Raw genomic sequence first — 21,956 nt, 5'->3', positions numbered from 1 at the left:
AAATGGTCAGGTCAGGCATCCCTGCAGAGCTGTGGAAGTGCCTACTGAACACACCCACACTGTCCTGCTGAAGGGCCCAGTGAGGAAACTCTTACTGGCTGGCTCAGAGAGTGCCCAGGATGGGTTGGGGTGGAAGGGAACTTAGAGACCATCCAGAGCCACCCCTGCCATGGGCAGGGACACCTTCCACTGTCCCAGTCTGCTCCAAGCCCTGTCCAGCCTGGCCTTGGGCACTGCCAGGGACCCAGGGGCAGCCACAGCTGTGCCAGGGCCTGCCCACCCTGCCAGGGAACAATTCCTTCTCTATCTCTCACCTAAATTTCCCCTCTGGCAGTGCCAAGCCATTCCCCCTGTCCTATCACCACAGCTCCTGTTGCAGGGTCCCTCTCCAGCTTCCCCGCAGCTCCTTCAGACCGTGGAAGGTGCTGTGAAGTCTCTGCACAGATTTCTCTTTCTGCCCTTATCTCCCTCGAATCCCCAGAGCTGTGAAACTCTGTCACCCCCTCATTCTGCCCTAGAGGCTGGACTCTGCTCTGTCAGTGACTTCAAAGCAGCAGAATGACAACAAGGAAGGCAGATTGAAAGTTATCACTTTGGTTAAATTACTGCCATCACAGCTGACAACACTACTAAAGACACAACACAGATCATCAATTTCACATTCTGAAAAATCACTGAGAACTCCACAGAAACTTAAAATACTGCAGCATACAACTGCTGAGCTTGATAGTTAATTTATCTTCTCAGGTGCTTGGCCAATCTGTTGTCTATCCCACTATCCTCCTGTGTAAACACCAGCCCAGCAGCCTCCCATGGACACGCAAGTCAGCACTCACTCGAGCACTTCAGACTCACAAGTACAGCACAGTTCATCCAAAACATTAAATAAGTGGTAATTGCAGAAATCTGTAACCTCCACACCTCTTCCCTAAGGCAGAAGGGTTTTGGCAGAGCCTCCTCCCTCCCTCCTCCTGTACAGCCTGACAAGCTGCTCCATTGTTCCTTGTGTGTGTTACACGTTCAGGTACTGTCTCACAACAATATTTAACAGGGCAATTTTAATCAAAGCCACAGGAGGCACTGGAATTAATTACACATTGCTGTAATCCCCATAGCAAAACCATTAGATTTTTTCCACCAACAAAAAGCGAGCACGCAACACAAGGCAGTCCCTGCCCTGTAACACAGCCCACAGGACAGAGCAGAATTTGTTCTTGTATTTCAAAGCTTCACGAAATCTGCTGTTCTTCACTGACACAGTGTCTCAGCAGATGAGATTAATCATTCACAGGTGTATTAATGCTTTAGAAACCTCCACATACAGAAAAGTTTATTCCAGAGTTAATTAGGTATTTACCCAGTTGAACTGATTCATTTATTTTTTTTGAACATCATGGGAAGGATGATGTTGCTGCATCGGAAGCCAACACGCCATTAGGCAAATGTTTTTCAGCAATTCATGTTTCCCAAGAGTTGCTGTGTTAAAAAAAAAAAGGAGGCTTTTCATAAAAGTAAGGAGCAAATATCCAAATATATACAGAATGGTGGAGTCCCCATCCCTGGAGGAGTCCAAGGAAGGAGTGGATGTGGCACTCAGTGCTCTGGGGTGGGTGACAAGGTGGGGACTGGTCACAGGCTGGACTCAGTCTGGAGGTCTTTTCCAGCCTCAGTGGTTCTACATACAGAATCACTTATCTTCAAACCATTACAAGACTTGCCAACTTAAAACTGGAGTAAAAAATCAGGAGTCCTTCACAGACTACACCTGGGAGGATCCCAGCAGACAGAACCCACTAAGGCAGCAGATTTTGGATTGTGATGTGTCTACATGAGACTTTCTCCAATCTGTGCAGCTCTTGGTGCCACCAACCCATCCAAAACGCCACCAGGTTCCCCTAGAGGTGAAGGGGTGCTGGTACTTACTGCAAGTTCCGCTGCTGAACATGGGAATTGTTTCAAACATCATCTTGTGGAACAGCAGTGCCACTGGTCTGTAATCCAGGTGGTTCTTTAACAGGTAGCTATAGTAGTACACATAGCGTCTCTGACTGGGAATCGTCACTCCCTAAACAGAGGGAAAACAAGGGTCAGAAAGCTTGGATCAGCACCACTGACAGCCCCAGAGGAACAGGTCACTCACTGCTGAGCAGCCCCAGCACACACAGCAGGGCACTGCTGTGCCAGGTGCTTCAGCACACCTCAGGGGATGGAGCACCTCTCCCATCAGGAAAGGCTGAGGAAATTGGGATTATCCAGCCTGGAGGAGGGAAGCTTTAGGGGGACCTAACTGTGGCCTTCCAGTGCCTGGAGGGGCTGACAATAAACACGGAGAAGGAACCTGGAGTGACAAGGACATGGGGAATGGCTTCCCACTGCCAGAGGGCAGGGCTGGATGGGATATTGGGCAGGAATTGTTCCCTGGCAGGGTGGGCAGGCCCTGGCACAGGGTGCCCAGAGCAGCTGTGGCTGTCCCTGGATCCCTGGCAGTGCCCAAGGCCAGGCTGGACAGGGCCTGAAGCAGCCTGGGACAGTGGAAGGTGTCCCTGCCCATGGCAGGAGGGCTGGAACTACCCCCTAAGGTCCCTTCTGACCCAAACCCTTCTGTGATTCTGTGCTCTCCAAACATCCATCTCCAGCAATGAAACAAAGAATGCAGATTTTTCCCATTTCTTAAAAATAAACACCGCAGACACCCTGAGGGTCATGTCAAAAACAGTCTCATGCTGCTGCTTTTTTGGGGATGGAGAGCATCAAATGTTTAACAAGAGGTGCCTTGAACGTACTCTAAGGCACCACTACATTTAGGATCCTAAAACCTACCACTACAAGAATTACATTTTGACAGCACTTTAAGTCAAAAGACTAATGTTTGCAAATACCACTGTACTCAAGACTGATGCTGCCTTCTCTTTACAAAACATCCTGGAATATTTTTCCCAAAACTGTGGAAAGTTTCATTTCCACATTTTTGTGCCCAACAGCCCAAAGTGTTCAAACTCTGAGGTAAACATTTGCTTTGAGAGCATAAAACCTAAGAATGTTTTTATTACTGATTTTACATCAGCTCAAAGCTTCAAATAAGGGAACAGTTTTGAGCCAACACTTTCAAGTAAAATTGATAAAGATGAAAAATAGTTTCGTTCCCAGAAAATGCATTACATGGTCTAGAACAACCTGTTACTGCAGACATGCAACAGTATCAGTAGGAATCTTTCTGATTAAAACTGAAGGTGGAATTGGAATCAACTGGAGATAAAAATTTTTCATACACGAGTCTGTGAGCATTTGGTGACAAAACCTAGATCTCATATTTCTAGAAATTTTTAGTTTCACCTCACAACAGCCAGGAGCTAAGAGCAGCCAGAGTGCTTTTAATTTAGTAAATCTCTATTCTGCACACATGAAAATAGTCACTTCCTGCCATTTAAAAAAAAGAAGTTGATGATTATGTCTCCTTATCACTCGAGCTGCTTCTAAATTACACAAAAGCCCTTTCCCTGCAGCACTTGCACAATGACCTTCCCAAGCAGCCTTGCACACTGGCCGTGGTTTTGGCTCAGATGTCCCCGGTGCTTATCACACCCACCCCTTAAGGGAGCTCTCCAGTTCTCTTTCCTGGGATCTGAGAGTCAGGACTGAGCCAAGCCCAGGCTCAGGGCAGGCCAGCAGTGCTTGCCAGGGCTGCCAGGCAGGAGGGAAGCACAGAGGTGAGGAGAACACTTCCTTCCCTGCCCAGGGCCTGCTCCTGCCATAGTGGATGTGTCCTATGGAAAAAGCCCAGGAGACCTGGCCAGGACAAGCAAGGGAACACTGACAGTCAATCCCACAGCAAAGCCAGTTCTTGTCCAACAGGGCAGTTTTAGCCCTGCAGCCACAGTCTGACTCCCTGGAGACAGCCCTTGGATCCTGAGACCCTAAAAGCAGTCCCACTGAAGCAGAACTCAGAGTTCTCCATTTCCAAAGGTCTGAATTCCAAGCAGAATGCTTTCATAACAAACTAACAATATTCCAAGGAGTGCAATCAACCACCAGTCACTTTTACTCCACAAGAACAAGGAGAGGGAAGTACTTCAAGCTTGTATTTCCCATCTATCACCATCACCATTTTTAAAGGGATGTGAGATAAGCTCCTCTGGTCCCTATGCCAGAACTTCCCAGGGATCCCAAACACTGTCAGGTGCTGCTCCTGGTTCTCCTCTCAACCTAGCACAGGCAGGACTATGAAGAACAAATATTTTGGAAACCATATTCCCACGTTCCCTTTGGGAACACACCCTACTGTGAGAGTGAGGCTGCAGCCTCAGAACAGGCCTAGGGCATCAGGTTTAGCACCTGAGCATGTCCAGCAAACAGGCAGCCCAGGTGAGGAGCTCTGACATCACACATGGGATCTCTGCCCTGCTCACAGGGTCATTCGGAGGCTTCCTACACAAAGCAAGTGGTTTTCACCTCCTGTTCAGTTATAGCAACACCACAGAAACACAGCATGGTCTGGGGGCTGGAAAGGACTTAAATCCCATCCAGTGCTACCCCTGCCATGAGCAGGGACACCTTCCACTGTCCCAGGCTGCTCCAAGCCCTGTCCAACCTGGCTTTGGACACTGCCAGGGATCCAGGGGCAGCTACAGCTGCTCTGGGCACTCCCAACCCTCACAGGGAAGAATTTCTTCCCAATATCCCATCTAATCCTACTCTGTCAGCAGGAAGCCAGTCCCCTTGTCCCGTCCCTCCAAGTATTTGTAAAGAGTCTTTTCTCCATCTTTCTTCTCAGCTCCTTCAGGTACTGGAAGGCCACAATTTGGTCACCCCAAGGCTTCTCTTCTCCAGGCTAAACAACTCCAGTTCTCTCAGCCTTTCCCCATGAGAACTCTTAGGAGCCATCCTTGACAATAAAACTGTATGATGCCAAAGAATGCTCCTGGAGTGGATCATCTCCAGCTTGCATAGCTGATCCCTCTCCACTGAGCTTCCTTCCAAGCCTAATCCTCACCACAAAACCCTTCAAGGCAGAAGCAGGAATAAATCAATGAGGACCTTCTCCAGCTGCAGGAAGGTAAGCTGCCAGTGTTTGTCACCACAGGAGTGTGTGGCATAAACGAATCACTTCAAACAGTGGAAGCAGCAGCTTCTTTAGAGGACTTCTTGGGGGGTCACTTCTTCCCCAGCTCTGACAACAGACAAGTACAATTCCTCATCCCATTTGAGAAAACAGTTTGTCTCCTTTGGTTCAAAAGGAAAATAAAAACGACTCCTGTTCTTCAGTGGTGGAGACCGACAGACACAACCATGCAGCCCACACTTCCTAATCTTCACCACTCCCTTCTTCTGAGTTCCCCCCACCACAATGAGTTTCAGAAGCCAAAAGAGGCAGCTTGTAGAGGAAACAGAACACCCCACGAGAGGGTTTGGTCACAGCCAGCCTGGGCTCTGCCATGTCTTGTTGCCCAGCACAAGAACAGCCTGTGCAGCAACTCTTGAGCCTCACCTACAACAACTCTCACTTGATGGTGCAAAGGCCTCCTGGAGCTGCTTCTCCCAGCAGGCACTTGGGAAAAGCTGGCTCCAGAAGTACTCAGGGCTGTGCTCTTGACCAATTAGTCATACTTCCTCTTGCAATTAGACTCACACTTCCTGCCAGCACAGCCAGAACCCTCGCAGCAGCCTCTGCCCTGAGCACTAAAGGCAGCAGTGATTGGAGCTGGGCTGCCCTCAGCAGCTACAGCTGCAAAGTGGGCACCTTGTCCTCGCTCCAAACCAAGAAAATCTGGTCCCTATTAAAGCCAGTTCTCCTTTATCAAATCCATGTTGGCCCAAAAAGAAAGAAAAAAGGCATTTGCTCGTCCCTTTGTGCAAACAACTCTTTTGATGCCTCATTGACTTTGAATTGAGGAAGTCAGTTATACAAAGGTGTGGTGAAATATCAAATCAGAGAGCAGCACTTCACATATAACGCTGAAATATGGGCCACAAGGGAAGAAAAGGCTCCAGAAACCTGCACTGGAATACCTGTTTATAAACACTACTGAAGGGTTATGTGAATCACATGCTGCCCACTGGCCACATCAAGATAACCATGCTAAAGTGGAGCTGGGAAGGGAAAAAAGTCAACTCTTGCAGTAGAGACACTGAAACCAAAACAAGTTGCTGGTTACAGACAATATTTACAGTTAAGTAAACAAGGCTCTCACTTCTCCTGTTTACTGAGCTCTCCCTCCCCTCCAAAGTGCCCAAGGTACCTCTGGGGTACTGATAAATACCCAACTTGCAGAAATACAACTTTATTTTCGCAAAAGGGAAACTGAGGCACAGCATTTCACTGCATGTTTGTTCAGTTCTGTCATTTTCGTGCTGCTTTATCCAGCTCTGGAGATAACCCTTACTCTGTTTATTCAGCACACTGCTCAGTCCTAGTCTCTCTCATGCACTTTTACCAAAAGCCACAGAGTTTTGACAGGAAACCTTGACCTTGTCTCCACTCCAGCATTACACCACAACCAGCTCAGCAGTACATGGAATATCAGCTCCCCCTCGGCAGCAGAACAAACTGAGGAATTTTTGCTCCTTCCAATGAATTAACAGCCAAAATTCTAAAATTCCTTATGTGACACTTCTGCTATCAAGAGCCCTCAGACAGGAAGCTCTTCTTATTAGAGAACAACACATTGTGAAATTACTACCTGGTGTAAATACTCCTGGAAAAGGGAGAGCTTTGTGCTTGAAGAGGTTGAAACTGGCTTGCAGGGATGATCCCCCTGGGATGCTCAACCAACTCACTCAGGGAAATAATGGAAGACGAGCAGGGAAACTTGCTAAAATGACCTTAAAAGTCACACCTTATCATTTTTTGGAGAAGATTTCAAATAAGGAGGTTGAATTCTCATTAATGAGGCCTAATCCTGCCAGAAAGGTTCTTAACTACTCTTTACTGACAAGATCCAACAATAAGGGCCTTCCAGTTGGGATATTCCCCTATGCATCTCCAAACTCCACCACAGCTGAGGGAACCTAAGGAGATGAACACCTCATCCATTCAGACAAAATCAGCTGGAACAATCCTCTCATTTGGGCTGAAAATGCTGAATGAGAGAGTTCACTGCCTCTCTGATGCACCACACAGCAGAACAGTGCTGAAAAAGCCATTTAACATCAACTGTCCAGGTCCTCTTGAACAGGACAAGTTAAAACCAGGCTGGTTCAGTGTTGTGACTAAAGGCTACTGCTGCTTAGGAAAGCTTTTCCATTTCCACCTCCACTGATCCAATCCTCTTGGAGCTAAATCAGACATCACAACTTAAAGGGTTTGAGCATCAAATGGATCTCAAGGAGGAAAAGCAGCAAGTTACAGGCAGAGGGACAGAAGAACAGCAACAGCTCACCTTCTTGTCTCTGGTCCTTACTTCCCCATAGAAATCTAGGGCTTCTTGGGCCCTTAAAAACTTGCCTCGATGCAACAAATATGCACAAATCATTACACCAGTTCGTCCCTTTCCAGCTTTACAGTGGATTGCTGCCACATGATTGTCATCTTCACTTAGCCACTGGTCAAGATCTTCACAGAAAGGTTTGATGAGCTCCAACTGTGGTGGGTTGTGGTCTTCAAAAGGGTACTGTGCAACTGCAGGGAGAAGGAGTTCATCAGAACCTCAAAAGGCAAAGCAAGCTCAGGTCACCTTTGGGACAAGCAAGTAAAAATTCACTTAGTCAATAACCCCCACCCCATCTTACATGTTGATATGTGTTTTTAATTCCAGTATTATTCAGTGTATCATAAGCACTGCAGACATTTTTCCATTGATCTGTAAGCAGGCATCCTGCTCCAGGGGGCAACTATTTCACTTCTCTGCTGAAGTGAGTGACACAGGCTCTGTAACATGAATTTTCCAGAATTTAAGAGTGTGCTGTCACACAGAATAACCTTGTGAAAAGCCATTACTCCAGCAATAATTAAACTACCTGCTGAGAGAGAACAAGGCCAGACCTCAGTCACTGAGCAGACAACAGGAACTTTGCTGAAAAATTACTCAGAATCGGAAAATTACTCTCAGAATCTGCTCCAAGGCCCTGTGAAACAAAAATCTGCCATTTCCATATTTCAAAAATGGTGATTGGGAGAGAAGTCTCAGGAAAGGCAGTGACAATACTTATGGGGTTTAGAGTCAAAGCACTGAACAAGGCTGTCCTTTCTGATACGGGTGTATCCACAGACACTTTTCCATCTAGGGATGAAAAGAATTTCAAGCGATGCAGGAAATGCAAGAAAACTCAAGAGACCAAAAAATCAGCACTAAGCAGAGAGAAGCACCCAAACTTCTCCTACCTCAGATCAGATGAGGGACAATATCACCCTGACCAGCAGAATGACACAGTGTTCTGATTTCAGCAGAACAGCACTTGATGGAGAGCACCCCAATTCCCCACCGACAGCCCTGGGATCTGATAAACACAACTCTGGTCCACTTCAAAATTCTCAGCTAGAAACACCATTTCCTTTTCTGGGCTAAAAATGAATACATTTCATTTTTTTGGCAAGTGCCTGTATTGGTTTCGTAAGCACCACTCAGTAGTCACACACGCAAGGCTCCTTTTGATGAATCCCTGAGGATTCCAAGAGCACAAGTGAGGGATGAAGTTATGGAACTGCTGAAGGACTGCAGGACAAGTCCACAGCCTTTTGGAGGGATCAACAAGTTTATTTACTCACACTACAGACCCTTCATATCCCAGAACAAATGGGGAAGCTGATCTTTGCTGAAGAGGCAACACATGTACACAAACATGAACACACAAACTCTTCCACATGGAAGATCCAAAGGCTCCCCAAATGATCCCTAAAGTTTTATATGAACCTAAAGATGGAATTTATTTAGAAATCTCTAAGAAAAGAAGCTGCAAAAATGCTGCAAGTTGGTCTGTATAGCTTGGAGTCTATCACAACTACAGCCAGCAAGGTTTCCATGAAAAGGAAGTAAAGAAGTCTTGAAAGAACAGCCTGAAAACTCTCAAGTAGTCACACGATGCTGAAGATGCTCTCCAAGATTTGGAATCCAAGGCAAACCTCAGGGCACTTTCTTCAAAGCTGGAGTGAGAAGATGAAATGGGTGCCTGGGATGGTGTGCAGTGATTAAGAGGAAGGAGACATTAAGCTGCACAGTCTTGAGCAGGGCCTTGAGAAGGTGCAGCTCCTCCGTGGATTTTGATTCCTTACAATGGAACACACAGCTTGGAGAATAATCCTGCTTGTTCTCTCCAAGCCCCTACACCTTGCAAGAAGAATCCCATAGCACACAGAAGAGTTAAAAAAAAAAAAAGCAACCAGAAAGTCTGTGGCAAAGCAGAAGACAATTCCAGCATGGAAGGATTTCAGAAACTGGAAAAACCATGGGCACAAAGCTACTTCCCAAAGAAGATGAAGAGCTTTCAGTTTGGGGTTTAATGCAATGCAAGATCATCCTGGATGAATAATGAACTATTCTGGTGTTTCATGCTCAGTACAAATCAGAAGTTCCCTTTGCAGTCAGTTCACTTTAGGAGATTTTCAAGTAGAACTTTTGTTCCTCTGCTAAGGGAAGTCCTGAGTCACCAATTTGGTTATCTGAGGTTAACTAATTCAGGGATGAAAATGAAAAAATGCAGCATGTCTTGTGCAGAGGAGCTGTGAAAGGTGCTGTCATAAACAGCATTTGAGGCTGGGATTGACAGCAAAGGGAGCCGAGCACCCCCGTACCAAAAAGCAGAAATTAAAGCAAACATATGTTCTGGCCATATTAGAACATGTCCTCTTCTCTTCTTCCCAGAGCACTGCTCAAGCAGATCCTAAAATACTTTTTTCTGGCTGGTGAGTATGGAGTGAGGTTTCAGGGCACTGTCATTCAACATTGTAAGAGCAAATCAGAAGCGCCGACGACTTCAGCAAGGCAATTTCAGTCCTTCTATATTCAGAACTTAGAGGAGCCAAGTACATTTTGATCACGTTCTAAACCATCCTCATAACTAGATGGATGGTTTAAAATAATAATAATGAAAAACAGAAGTTGAGCCATTGCTATGATGCAGAATAAGACCAAAATGTGTTCATCTCCTACGATTCCGTAGGCGCAAGGATTCCTCATCTACCCTCATCTGAAATGTAGAAACTTCTGAGCAAGAAATGCTCCTCTGCCCAAAGAAGAAAGGTAAATCTGCATATATTTATTTATTACCTGGGGAGGTAATACTGACCGGACAGCTACATCAGTATCCACTCACAAGGACCTGGTCAAAAGGCACCCCTGAAAGATTCCTCACTGCTTTTGGTAGCTCTGCAGAGTGTCTAAGACACAACTCATCTCTAAGAGACATCACATGGGAAATAATCTTTTTTTTTTTAGCATCTGAAGGTTCTGCCAGATCTTCCAAAAGTTGCTTTATACACATAGTGATAGTGGCTTAAGTGTTCTCCATTTTCACCCTTCATAAAAACCAGACTCCTCTGAGCCTCACACGTGAGTTGTACAAGGAATTTGTACTTCACTGAACTGAAACTTCTGTGTAACCCATTCTGCAGAATTTTTTTGCAGCTGTAGACTTTTTATTAGATCTTGATCTTTAACTGTCAGGAACGCACTTTTTTGAAAGCACCAAGAATATAGCAAGTTTTTCCAATGACTCAAAGCAATCTGACATCACTCCTTGTGCCCAAATCTCCTACATGACTATTCATCAGCTCCTCCTTTAGGCCTTCATTCACTGAGGTTTAAAGAGAACACACATTAGGCAGCAAAAACGTACCTCTGCAGTTAAATTTGGCGGTGTCATAATGTCTTTCAGCACATCTGAAAAAGAAAAATAGACAAGAGTTCAAGACAAGTCTCTGAGGCACTCCCAGCATCTGTCACACCCTGGAAAATCATGCATGCCCATCACCTTTATGATTTAAAATTAGAGGCTACACACAGAAAAAACTGTTGTGCAGCAGACTGCTCACTAAAATGTGAACTATGTTACTGAAAGGCAAATACCCTCTGGTAATTGTAGTCCGTGGCTGTGTTTTACACAGTGTGACTCAATTCAGGCAAGTATTACCTTCTGACCCTGTGCATGAGCAGCTCCAGCACTGGAGCAGCTTTCTGCTGCCAAAGACAAGGAGAGCAGACAGCTGTGACCTTCATCCAGGGGATCCTGAGCTCAGAGCACAGGCCAGGGTGCCTCAGCAGCAGCGTGGGTGCTCACAGGGATGGGGATCACAAGGACATGGCAGGAGCCCCACTGAATATTAGCACAGAGATCACTTGTATCAAGCAGAGTGTGACACTGCTCTGCCACCTGGCATTGATCCCCGAATTTAAGTGAACCCTGAAGGCCACTCTCCCCCTCAGAGTGGGAAATGGCACATCTCTGAAGGCTCTGGAGCTGCATCAGCCTCTCCCCACTCAAAGAGACCCTCTCCAGCTAGACAGGAGCACAGCAAACCACGCTGGATTTGCCTTGCTCAGGGATAAACACCAGTGATGAGACAGAAACCACCCCTCAGCTGGGCTCTAAATCAGCCACACCAGCAAACCAAGGAACAATCAAATCTTGGGGTAAGGGGAAAGAAGGCAAGAGTGGATACCCTCCAGAATTTTCCTTGGAGCTGCTCCCTGCAGGGAAGATGATGTGAGTGGAAGTGCAGTTCAGAAAGGAAAACAGAGAATAATCCTGCCTTGAATCCTGCCAAGACCAGCTTGGATGGGGACCTGAGCAACCTGATCTAGTGAATGGCATCCCTGCCCATGGCAGGGGGTTGGAACAAGATCATGTTTAAGGTCCTTCCAACCCAAACCATCCTGGGATTCTATGAAAGAGGACACCAGGCTGGAACACAACTGCTGGAGTCATTTCAGTAGACAAATCACACCTAGATCTTTGGTTCTCATTACAGCCTGTGTCTTCATAGGATTCCAACTCCCACACCAGTTTCAGGACTGCTATGAACTCATCTCTGCTTACCAGGTATGTTATGACTGCAGCCTCTGGAGCCCTATGGAGCTTAGCTGATGCTTTCAGACACGCAGACTTTTGGGCTGCTCCTCGTGTGACTGTAACTGGAGCCTCCCAGAGCTGCCCTGAGCTCTGCCCATGACACAGGCACAGGCAGGTCTGCTGGGGCTGCACATGCTCCCAGTGCTTCCCTTCCCCTGAATTCCAGAGCCTTCTCAGCCCTGCCCTCTGCTAGGGAAAAGCCTGGCAGCTTTCACAGCTCCAGTCACATTGCTGACACCTCCTGTGGGTCAGAAGTGACCGGGTTAAGCTGGCAGAGGGCACTCACAAAAAGATTATCTGCACTTGAGCCTTTGAGCAGAGAGGCTGGATGTACAGCCAAGGCGGATGGAGCAGCCAGCAGCACAGAACTCTGGAAGCTGCTGGGAAGCAAAGCAGTTAACACACAGCATCTCATCCAGGAAAGCTTCCTGCTTCCTTCGAAAGAAACACCCAGCTCAAATGGGGAGTAAGAGATTAAAGTCTTCAAACATTCAAAAAATCCACAAGCGGGCAGAAAACCTATCAAATTTGGAACTTTGAGAGAGTATCATTGAGTAGAATACCATGAGGGGTAAAAAAATTGTTTTGTTGATACCAAAGATACAAACTGAGTGCAGCACATGCTCATGTCCCTCTCTCAGCCCTCTTCTGGGAGCTGAACACAACCAGTGCAGAGCTCCTGGCTCAGCTGCACTACATTTGTGTGTATTTCTAGCAGAAATGCCACCAAAGCACACTTTGGGGATACTTGGAGGGCTTAATGTTTCAAGTGCATTTGGGGTGGGGTTTTTAAACACTACTGTAACTCAAATAGCATCAGATCTCCAGATGAAACCTGAATATTTTTTGGCATTTTGGGGGTTAAGGAAGGGGTTGGCTGTTCTTAGAATCCTCCTTAGGATTAAAGTGAGTTTAAAGTGATAAAAGCAAAGTGCTGCCAGCCAGGCACCCTCCTGAGCAGTCATGGTCGCACTGCTGCCAGGACTGGGGGCTTCCTCTGCCAGAGCCCAGTCCCAGGGACACAGCAAGCACAGAAAATCCTGATTTTCATCACAGCTCCTTCCTTGAACCACCTGCCTGCAGGACAGTTCAAGGAAACCCACTGCAGAAGATGGAGATGATTACAACAGGGCAGGTGACAATCCGTCAGCATGGGAAGTTAGGAGAGCCAAGTGGAAGAACAGATTTAAATTAAAGAGAATGATGAAGAAATAGCAAAGGGTTAAAGGCAAACAGGAGAGGAGCAACACAAGGAGGAAAATTAAACTGCTCAAACTGCTGGGAAGTTAAAAGCCAAGATGTGACGATGGGGCACAACTGACATAGTTTCAGAAAAATCTCTAAATCCTTTCAGGTGAAACTGCTCAATATACACATTATTATCAACTTCATGGAACAGCTACCTTAAGAGAACTCAAATCCCATGACAGATTTTGAAATAATTCTGACTATAATCATGTAACTCCTCTGAACTCCCACCTCCTCCTTTGAAACACAGACAATAGATCACTATTTACAAAGGATCAGCTTAATCTGAAGAAATGGAGTTCTCTGGAATACCTGATGGATGCAATTCCTTCCCATCTCCTGACCAAACATTGCCACAATGCACCTGATGGCATTTTATGTGTATAAATTTTGCCTACACAAGCATTAAGATCTCTCCAGACAGTTTTATCCTCCAAGATTTTTCATCTGAGGATGAATAAAGTAATTCTAGAAAGATTCATTTACGCTTGTTTTGCAGTTAACAACAAGAAAATCAATTTTTATATTGAGAACCCGAAGACAAAAACCTTTGGCACACCTGGACAAGTTTTTTCCACAGCTGAAAGCACAGAGAGCAGCAACAGATACATCAAATGCATTTGTCTCATCACTGCTCTTCTCACTTACAAATTTCAAAGCTGTTCCTGTGCAGGGTTGGCGGACTGAGTTGTGCTTTTTTACAGTAAAATGAGGCAGCTGGCAGACAGCAAAGTGGAAACCTAGCAAGGAGCTCCTCAGGGAGGTGGGACTTGAAAAGATGCTCATCAGTCTTCCCAAAATCCTCCTTTCTGACAGATTTATTCTGGTTGTTACCTCTGGAGCTACACTGAACAAGGGGCTGAGCAAAGCCAGAGCGTGTCAGGGACACCACAGGCACCTTCCCAGCAGGTGACAGCTGCAGGAGATGCAGTTCAGCTGCCCTGGCTCTGCTTTGCTCCTCACAACAAGTAGAGGCTGCCAGCAGGCTTGGGGGGGCTGATGAACCAGGGTGGTTTGATTTGAAATGATCCAGATCTCCAGAGCTGAGCTCCAGAAGACTCCAAATGAAAAGAGGCAGGAATCATCTCCTCTACCTGCACCTCCATGCCAAGGAGCCATCTGGGAGGCACTGGCCTTTCCACCCAGGAATTTTAGCCATCTATTAAAAGGATGACACTCTGGAAAGCTCCTAAGCTGGAAAATGTAATTTTGTTACTGAACTCTATGAAAGGTGACCAATGTCTCTTCTTTTTAAGTATCTTTTTCTGCCCCACAACTTCAATGACCACTGTAAGGCACCTCAGCTCCCACTCTCACTTCTCTGCAATATCAGGGAACAGCTGATTGATGCCCAATCCTTTAGCTAACCTAGAGTCAGATTTAAATCCTTGTTTTTAAATATTTGTTTAAATGACTGACAGATTACAATGTCATGCATTGCCTGGATTTTAGTACTACAGTAATTTTTCTATGAATTGTAGATATTTTAAAACATATTCATTTAAAAAACTAATTAAGCTGTAGCAGTTCAGAGAATCAACTTAGAATTTTAGGAAAAAAATGAGGGGTAGGAAAACCATGACTCTTGGACATCACCAAATCTTTTGTACAAATGAAAGTAGCCTAAGCTAACAAATAAATTAAATGAAGGAACAGCAACAACAAAGAAAACCTCACCAAACCAAACCAAACAACAACAACAACCAAAAAAAGCCACTGAAACCAGAAAATTCCTGTAACAGTTACAGCTTTCCACAGAACCAAGTTTTCAGAGGAAAACATTACACTCAGAGAAGTCAGAAACCACCACCAGTTGCTCCAACAGCTTTTTCAAAGTAATAAACAGGGACAGACAAGAAGAGGGAGGAAGCAAACAGAGCCTGGGTACCAGTGCAGTTTGATTAAAAAAAAATAGAGAAAAAAACAGGAAAATATTCATTTGGCAAATGGACATTAATACATGAACAGAAAGCCTGCTGTGAATTACTTTTCACTTTTTAATCACATGGCCCAAGCTCCAGATGGGCTGGATGCCAAGTCATTTAAAAGCGTTCAAGTAACATGAATACACACCAGCATTTCATTTAACCTCACTCAGCTCCACTAAATGAAGTACCAGTGCTCTCAATCAGGCTTAATTGTTTTAAGAAATGTGCAAAACATCTCCAGCTCTGCTTCAGGACAGCAACAAGCCACTTGCACTCCTCAGCTATTTTTAGAAGTCATTATTTTGGAGAATGCATCTTTAAGAGCATACTTACAGATTGTATATCTTGTAATGGTTTTTATGCTTTGAATCCAAAAACCTTCAAGAGAAAAAAAAGTCTGCATTAATATACATTGAATAATACTGATCTTAATTTGCAGCATCCTTAAAAAACCACCCAGCATGTGCAGTTCTGCATTCCCACTCCCAGCCCTGCAGTGCCCCAAAAATCAAGGAGACAGCATGTTGGAAACCTCACTCATCCAAATAATCCAACAGCATGGATAACACCACCAACGCAACTAAGGGAACCAAGATCTGACCTGAAACTGAAATATTTACTGCACATGGACTCATTTCCTGACTCCTAAAACACCTGCAGATCATTGTAAGAGGCTGAGGAAGGCTTGGTTATTTTCAAACAGAAAGCACTGATTACACCAGGTATCTCTAAACAATTCCTATTTAATCACTTATGCAAAGTGTTTTGCCACAAGGAAGAAAAGCAGTTAAAGTTACTCTTGTGTTCCAGTCAGAAGCACTCACTTTAATCCCAGGGGTTTTATTATTTGCCACTGAAGTCTGTCCCCAGTGATATCCTGGGCTTTGGAAGGAGGACCACTACACTTTTTCACACTCATTTCATTTCCATGCTCACTTTGGAACTCAAACTTCCCATACAAGCCTCAGCAAGCCAAACTGCGAGCATGATTCATCACAATTGCTGTGATTATATATGATGTGTCACCTGGCAATGTGCAAGAAGAAATAACATGCAAATGTTTACACTTAACATCATCAACAGTGTGTATCTGCACATCAGCCAGAAGGAATTTAATTAGCCATGACAGAACATGCTGTTCGAATTGAAAAGAAACACTAGCTGCTAAAATCCTGGAAAGCTCAAGCAAAAACAAGCTCTGGTTATCAGTCATAATATTCCAGAAGAACCTAGAACAGCTCTGTGGTTAAAGGCCTGCACTAAAATGGGAGCAGATGTGAGCGCTCCTTGTGCAGCGCCGAGTGGGAAACTCTGAGCGCATCGGCGAAAAAAATTCCATGATTCCCACTGGTGCCCCCTCTGGCAGCCCTGGAGAGCCTTGGGAAGATGCTGGACACGGATTTGTTTCAGGAGATGTTCCTGTTTGTTAACACACACCAGAGAGCGAGGAGAGCTGGCTCTGCTTTTCCAGGAATAGCCACACAGCGGAGTGTAAGCTTCCAGGCAAGGATTGTTTTAAGGACAAAATTCCATCCAAAACCTCTCCAAATGTCAGTCACAGGAGACAGGCAGCAGTGCAGGTTGTACTTCTCATCCTGCACTAGCCTGGAATTTGTCAGGGTAGCAGCTATTCAGAAAAAGCCCACTGCTGGATCCTGGCTCAATACCAACTGCTCGGGAGCTTGAGCACCTTGGATTTCTGCATAAAAAGCACTTGGAAACAAACTCCCCAATAAAAAGATGACTGAAGCAGCATGCAACATGCAGAATCCTGCATGATCACATTTTATTCTTGTTTAAAAAGAGAAGGCAACAAATATAATAATGGTTGAGCATCCAGTTCCCTGAAGCCACTTAATTTACATCTCTGCTTATCTTAATTTGGTTGATGATGCTTTTAGGTGATCACTGCTCCTTTTGATCAGTGTTTATGGATAGTTTAATAATTATATAGGCATTCCAGTACTAAAATCCAATTTACACATATCTACCTACTCAACCACTAAAATGTATTTTCCTTCATCCAGAAGTTACTGAAATCAAAGCTGTAAATGGAAGAGGGCCTTCAAAGACTCCTGCCTATCAATATTTATTTATATTATTCCCATGTTAGATTAGATATAGGGAAGAAATTCTTGGGAAGGAGTTGTTCCCTGGCAGGGTGGGCAGGCCCTGGCACAGGGTGCCCAGAGCAGCTGTGGCTGCCCCTGGATCCCTGGCAGTGCCCAAGGCCAGGCTGGACAGGACTTGGAACAGCCTGGGACAGTGGAAGGTGTCCCTGCCCATGGCAGGGGTGGAAGGAGATAATCTTCAGATATCTTCCAACCTAAACCATTCTGTGATTTATCCAAAGTCCAGCCTTTGACCCTATCCCACAGTTTTTAAAGGTGGAGTTTATCAGGGACTGGATATTCCCTCCATTTCATGAAAAGGTGCCTCTGACTGCTGGGAAAGAAAGCTGGCTGGAGTCTGTGGGTTGGAAGGGACCTTAAAGCCCATCCAGTTCCATCCCTGCCATGTCAGGGACACCTTCCACTGTCCCAGGCTGCTCCAAGCCCCATCCAACCTGGCCTTGGGCACTGCCAGGGATCCAGGGGCAGCCCCAACCTCTCCAAGCAATGTTTCCTTTCCTGTGTGAATTAGAGAACACAACTTCTCCCTCTGTTACCAATGCCCCCCCACACTCTCTCTCTCCAGGAGTGTTTCCTGCCTGCTGCACTGACCCTCACTGATGTGCCCAGCTCTGGAGAGGCGAGGACTCCTCACCAAGGCAGCAGAGAATGCAGGCACTGCACTTCCCCCAGCCAGCTCAGCTCCAGCTCTGACACTCTCGGTGCTATTTGTGGATGGTGATTTTCATCATGACGGTGGAACATGCAAAACCAAGCCCCTGGAGCCCAGCTGAGTGCAGCTGTGCAGGGAGCCCCTGCCTCCAGAGCCTGACTGTCAGGTGAGGGTGGGAGATGAGTCCTCCCAGGCTGGGAACCCAGGAGAGCTCAGCTCACTTCCGTACCAAGCTGGATGCCATCCCCACAGGAGCTCCTGCAGCCCTAGCTCTGCCTGCCAACAGCTGCAGAATCATGGAATCCCAGAAGACTTTGGGAGGGGAAAGATCTTAAAACCCATCCAGTGCCACCCTGCCATGTCTCCAGCCCCATCAGCAACTCAGTGGCCTCCTCTGGACTTGCTCCAAGAGTTCTATACCTTTCCTATGTTGGAGACAGCAGAATTCCAGGTGGGCTCTCACCTGAGCACAGGGGCAGAATCCCCCCTGCCCTGCTGCCCACGCTGGGGCTCAGCCCAGGGCACGGGGGGGTTCTGGGTCCCAGCTCTCACCCCCAGCACCCCCAGGTCCTTCTCCCAGGGCTGCTCCAGCTGCTCAGCCCCAGCCTGGATCTATCCTGGGGTTTTCCTGACCCAGGTGTAGCACCAGCACTTCCCTCTGCTGGGCTCCACGGGGTTGGTGCAGGCTCAGCCCTCACTGTCCAGGTGCCTCTGGAGCCATTCCCTCCCTGCAGCGCGTGACTGCGCACACAGCTCCGTGTCACCACGTGCCAGGGTGCCTCGGTGCCACTGTCAGTGCCACCCCCAGAGCTGCTGAGCAGCACCAGCCCCTCAGAGACCCTGCCTGTCACTGGTGTGTCCACAGCAACCACGAGCTGCTGCCCACTGCAGCCATCCAGCCAGAGCTGCACCCCCTGAGTGCTCCATGCATGACATCCGTGTCTCCCCAGCTCAGACACACGGGTGCCATGTGGGAACGCTCTGCACATTTATCAGACACTCCCTGTGGCACCTCACAGCTGGGAGAAGCATCTCCCTGCCCAGACACACCCTCTGCCTTCCCTGAAAACCTTCCTGCATGACCCCCACCCCAAAGGATGAGTCTCACGGAGCTACTGAGCTCATGACTTCAAATTATCTCTAAAAAAAAAATCACAACTTTTAATCCTAAAATCACAAACTTTCGGCAGCTTCTACCAAGTGTTTAGTTTTTAATGCCACACTCCCCAGGTAGGGTTTTAACTAAATGAATTACACCAGTGTTCCTACACTGCCCACCTCTTCTTCAATTGTAGCCAGCAGTTCAGAATAAGGACTTTATTTGAAATTAAAAATGACAACCTATAGGGAATTTTTACCAGCAATAGCAGATTTTAGGTTATCTTTCTCCTTGTCCGTAATTATTCAACATAACCAAATGTAAAAGCCTTTACTTAAAGTCACCTATATTTACTACTTGAAATCAAAATTTACTTATCACACATTTCATTTATTGACTGAAGGAAGGGTAAGGGCAAACTTATCCAAAAAATACCATCAGTTACCTGAGGAAACTCTTGACACTGAAGGGAGGCATGGATTGATGTCTTTCTATAAGCAAATAACCTTTTTTTACTCCAACACAACTTATTGAAGTCAATTTTTCACACTAAAAAAGCAGTTTATATGCATTTGAAATGAAATCAGAACAACAGCCTGGCCATTTTTTGTTGTTTCCAACATTTTTCAGGAAAGCTATTAAGGTAACATCTCCAAGATGCAAAAAATCTCAGCATTTCTACAAGTCAGAACACACAGCCTTTGCTCAGCAGGACATAAATAAGTGTAGAAAAGATTATTCAAAGTTTTGTAAGTTAAGGAAAAGAAAAATAAAGCCTTACCTTACTACATCATCAATGTTGTTCCGGTACACTCCTTCAAGCCTCTCCGCAGGAAAGCCCATAGCAATTATGTTTGGATAAATATCTGAATATGCAAGTCATGGAAATCTTTATAAAGCATGTGATTGACTACAAAAGCATTCAATGGATATTAATCAAATGTGTAGCTGAACCCAAATCAGAGTATACCTCAACAGATTACATGCAATAGGTGGGAATGTGCAGATCTGAAAAGGATTATATACCTTGCTTATCAAAAAACTCCCAACAATTTCCTAATTCTGAACAAATATTCTCATTTCTTATTCTGAACTACCTGCAATTCACTTGCCAAATGCAACCCAGGATAAAACAATTCAAGAAAAGTACCTCTTAGCCAAACAAATCAATGCTACGGAAAAAGGGCAAATAAGAAAATTTTAAGTTTACATTTAGAGTTGATGTAGTAAAGAACTCACAACTGCTAGAAAATTACTGGTATTTATTTTCCCTGTGGTGAAATGATATATGGATTTCTTTTTCAACACAGTTCCAGAAAAGAAAGTCCTCCCAAGTTTAAAACATTATTAGAAATGATAATGCAGTGAAAAAGCTCAGCTGAAAAGCGAACCAGAAATGAAAGCAGCAGCTCGAAACAGCCCATACCCTGCCACATTAACATACTCCTCCTCAAACTAATTTTAGAAGGAGCAAGAACAAAGCATGATATGTTTGAAGTTGGCCCTGCTTTAAAAAGGGGGGCTGGAGGAGGTGATTTCCAGAGGGCCCTCTCAACCTAAATTATACCACCCTTTTAAGACTCACTTTTATTTTCGTGGTCAAAATATACCAAAGCTCCAAAGAATAATCACATCAGAATGGGAGACACTGCATTGGTTTCCAAGATATTAAAATTCCAGTTACTTGTGCACGAAGAAAAGCCTCAAGTAGGACACAAACTACTTTACTCCACCCTTGCAAAATTTCCACAAGTCCTCAGAGCAGAGCAGCACGGACCAAGTTCTGCATTGACACCATTAACTGCAAGGCTTCAGAAAAACATTAGGAACTGAATACACGGAAATAATGTTTTGTACTCTTGAAGAAAAAAAAATTAACATTTACTGTGTTGTAATCCAAGTATTAATAGACATTGGTCTGCCTGGGCCATTCAACACATCATTTGCACAGACAAAGAGAAAAATATGAAAAAGCCTTGGAGTAAGCCAAATAAATATTTGTGGCTGCTTTAAATACAGACACTGAAACAGGTTTGTATCTGGTCTCCAGTTTATTCGGTACTTGCCCAACCACTAAAAAACACATATTGGGGAAAAAAAACCCCTCCAACACTAAAAAGTGTTTAACTTACAGAGCTTGGGATAACCTCAAATCACAAACTTTGAACTTCCCTCTGATCTACTTTACTCAGCAAGCAGTTCACACCTCTTGAATTAACAAAAGGTGCTATATAATTAGCAACGTCTTCACCATTTTATCAGTTATTCCTTGCCATAAGCAGAAGAAACTGGTTCTATATGATATTAACAGTGAAATACCTGGCTAATACACCCCAACATCCTCCTTCCCAATTTCAGCCTGATTCCTCCCTAGCCCCAGTTCCAGCATTTACCCTCCAAAGCCCATCCTCATGCATCCTGCCCTGAGCAGCAGGGCTACACAAAATTATCATATAAATTACCATAGCAAAATAATCCAGTACATCAGTCTGCCTTCCACAGCATTTCTCGTAGAAGACAAGCCCTCATGCTGGCAACAGGGGAAAACAATTTCATTTTGACACATCAAAACAAATCTCAGTTTCAGCTACAGTATCACCCATGGGACAGATGCCCAAACTTCACCGAACTGTGAGCGCCTTGCTCACATTTCTATTTGTAATCATGAGCTTTCCTATATTTTTTCAGGCACTGCAGCCTGTGGTTGATGTTCAGACGCTTCTCCTCTCTGAGGGGCTGAGACAGGAGATACTTTCCAGGATTCCCAGCTGGTGCAAGATGGGAGCGAGGCAGACACACCCCCCCAGCCAAGGGAACAGAACATCTTAGCAGCGTTCCCAGCCTGCTCACACACTGCTCCAAACACCAAAGCTTCCAAACACGCAGGCACAGGGAGA

General features: G+C 45.4%; 1 protein-coding gene across 2 annotated transcripts in view; it reads right to left on the bottom strand.

The window, feature by feature from the left end:
• PTEN (phosphatase and tensin homolog) overlaps window positions 1-21,956 on the bottom strand; it is a 49,082-nt gene that overhangs the window by 12,765 nt on the left and 14,361 nt on the right. The window contains exons 2-6 of one of the 2 annotated variants that reach the window (XM_063406156.1): window positions 19,841-19,925; window positions 15,510-15,554; window positions 10,768-10,811; window positions 7,377-7,642; window positions 1,924-2,065 (exon numbers count right to left, since the gene is read on the bottom strand). In XM_063406156.1, the coding sequence (XP_063262226.1) occupies window positions 1,924-2,065; window positions 7,377-7,642; window positions 10,768-10,811; window positions 15,510-15,554; window positions 19,841-19,925 (582 nt within the window). The remainder of the gene's footprint in view (window positions 1-1,923; window positions 2,066-7,376; window positions 7,643-10,767; window positions 10,812-15,509; window positions 15,555-19,840; window positions 19,926-21,956) is intronic. The other variant, XM_063406157.1, reaches the window with a different exon arrangement.

The sequence above is a fragment of the Prinia subflava genome, chromosome 9, assembly GCF_021018805.1.
Source record: "Prinia subflava isolate CZ2003 ecotype Zambia chromosome 9, Cam_Psub_1.2, whole genome shotgun sequence".
NCBI classification, from domain to species: domain Eukaryota; kingdom Metazoa; phylum Chordata; class Aves; order Passeriformes; family Cisticolidae; genus Prinia; species Prinia subflava.
Note: the sequence above shows the minus strand (reverse complement) of the source record. Positions and strands in the feature narration are given on the sequence as shown.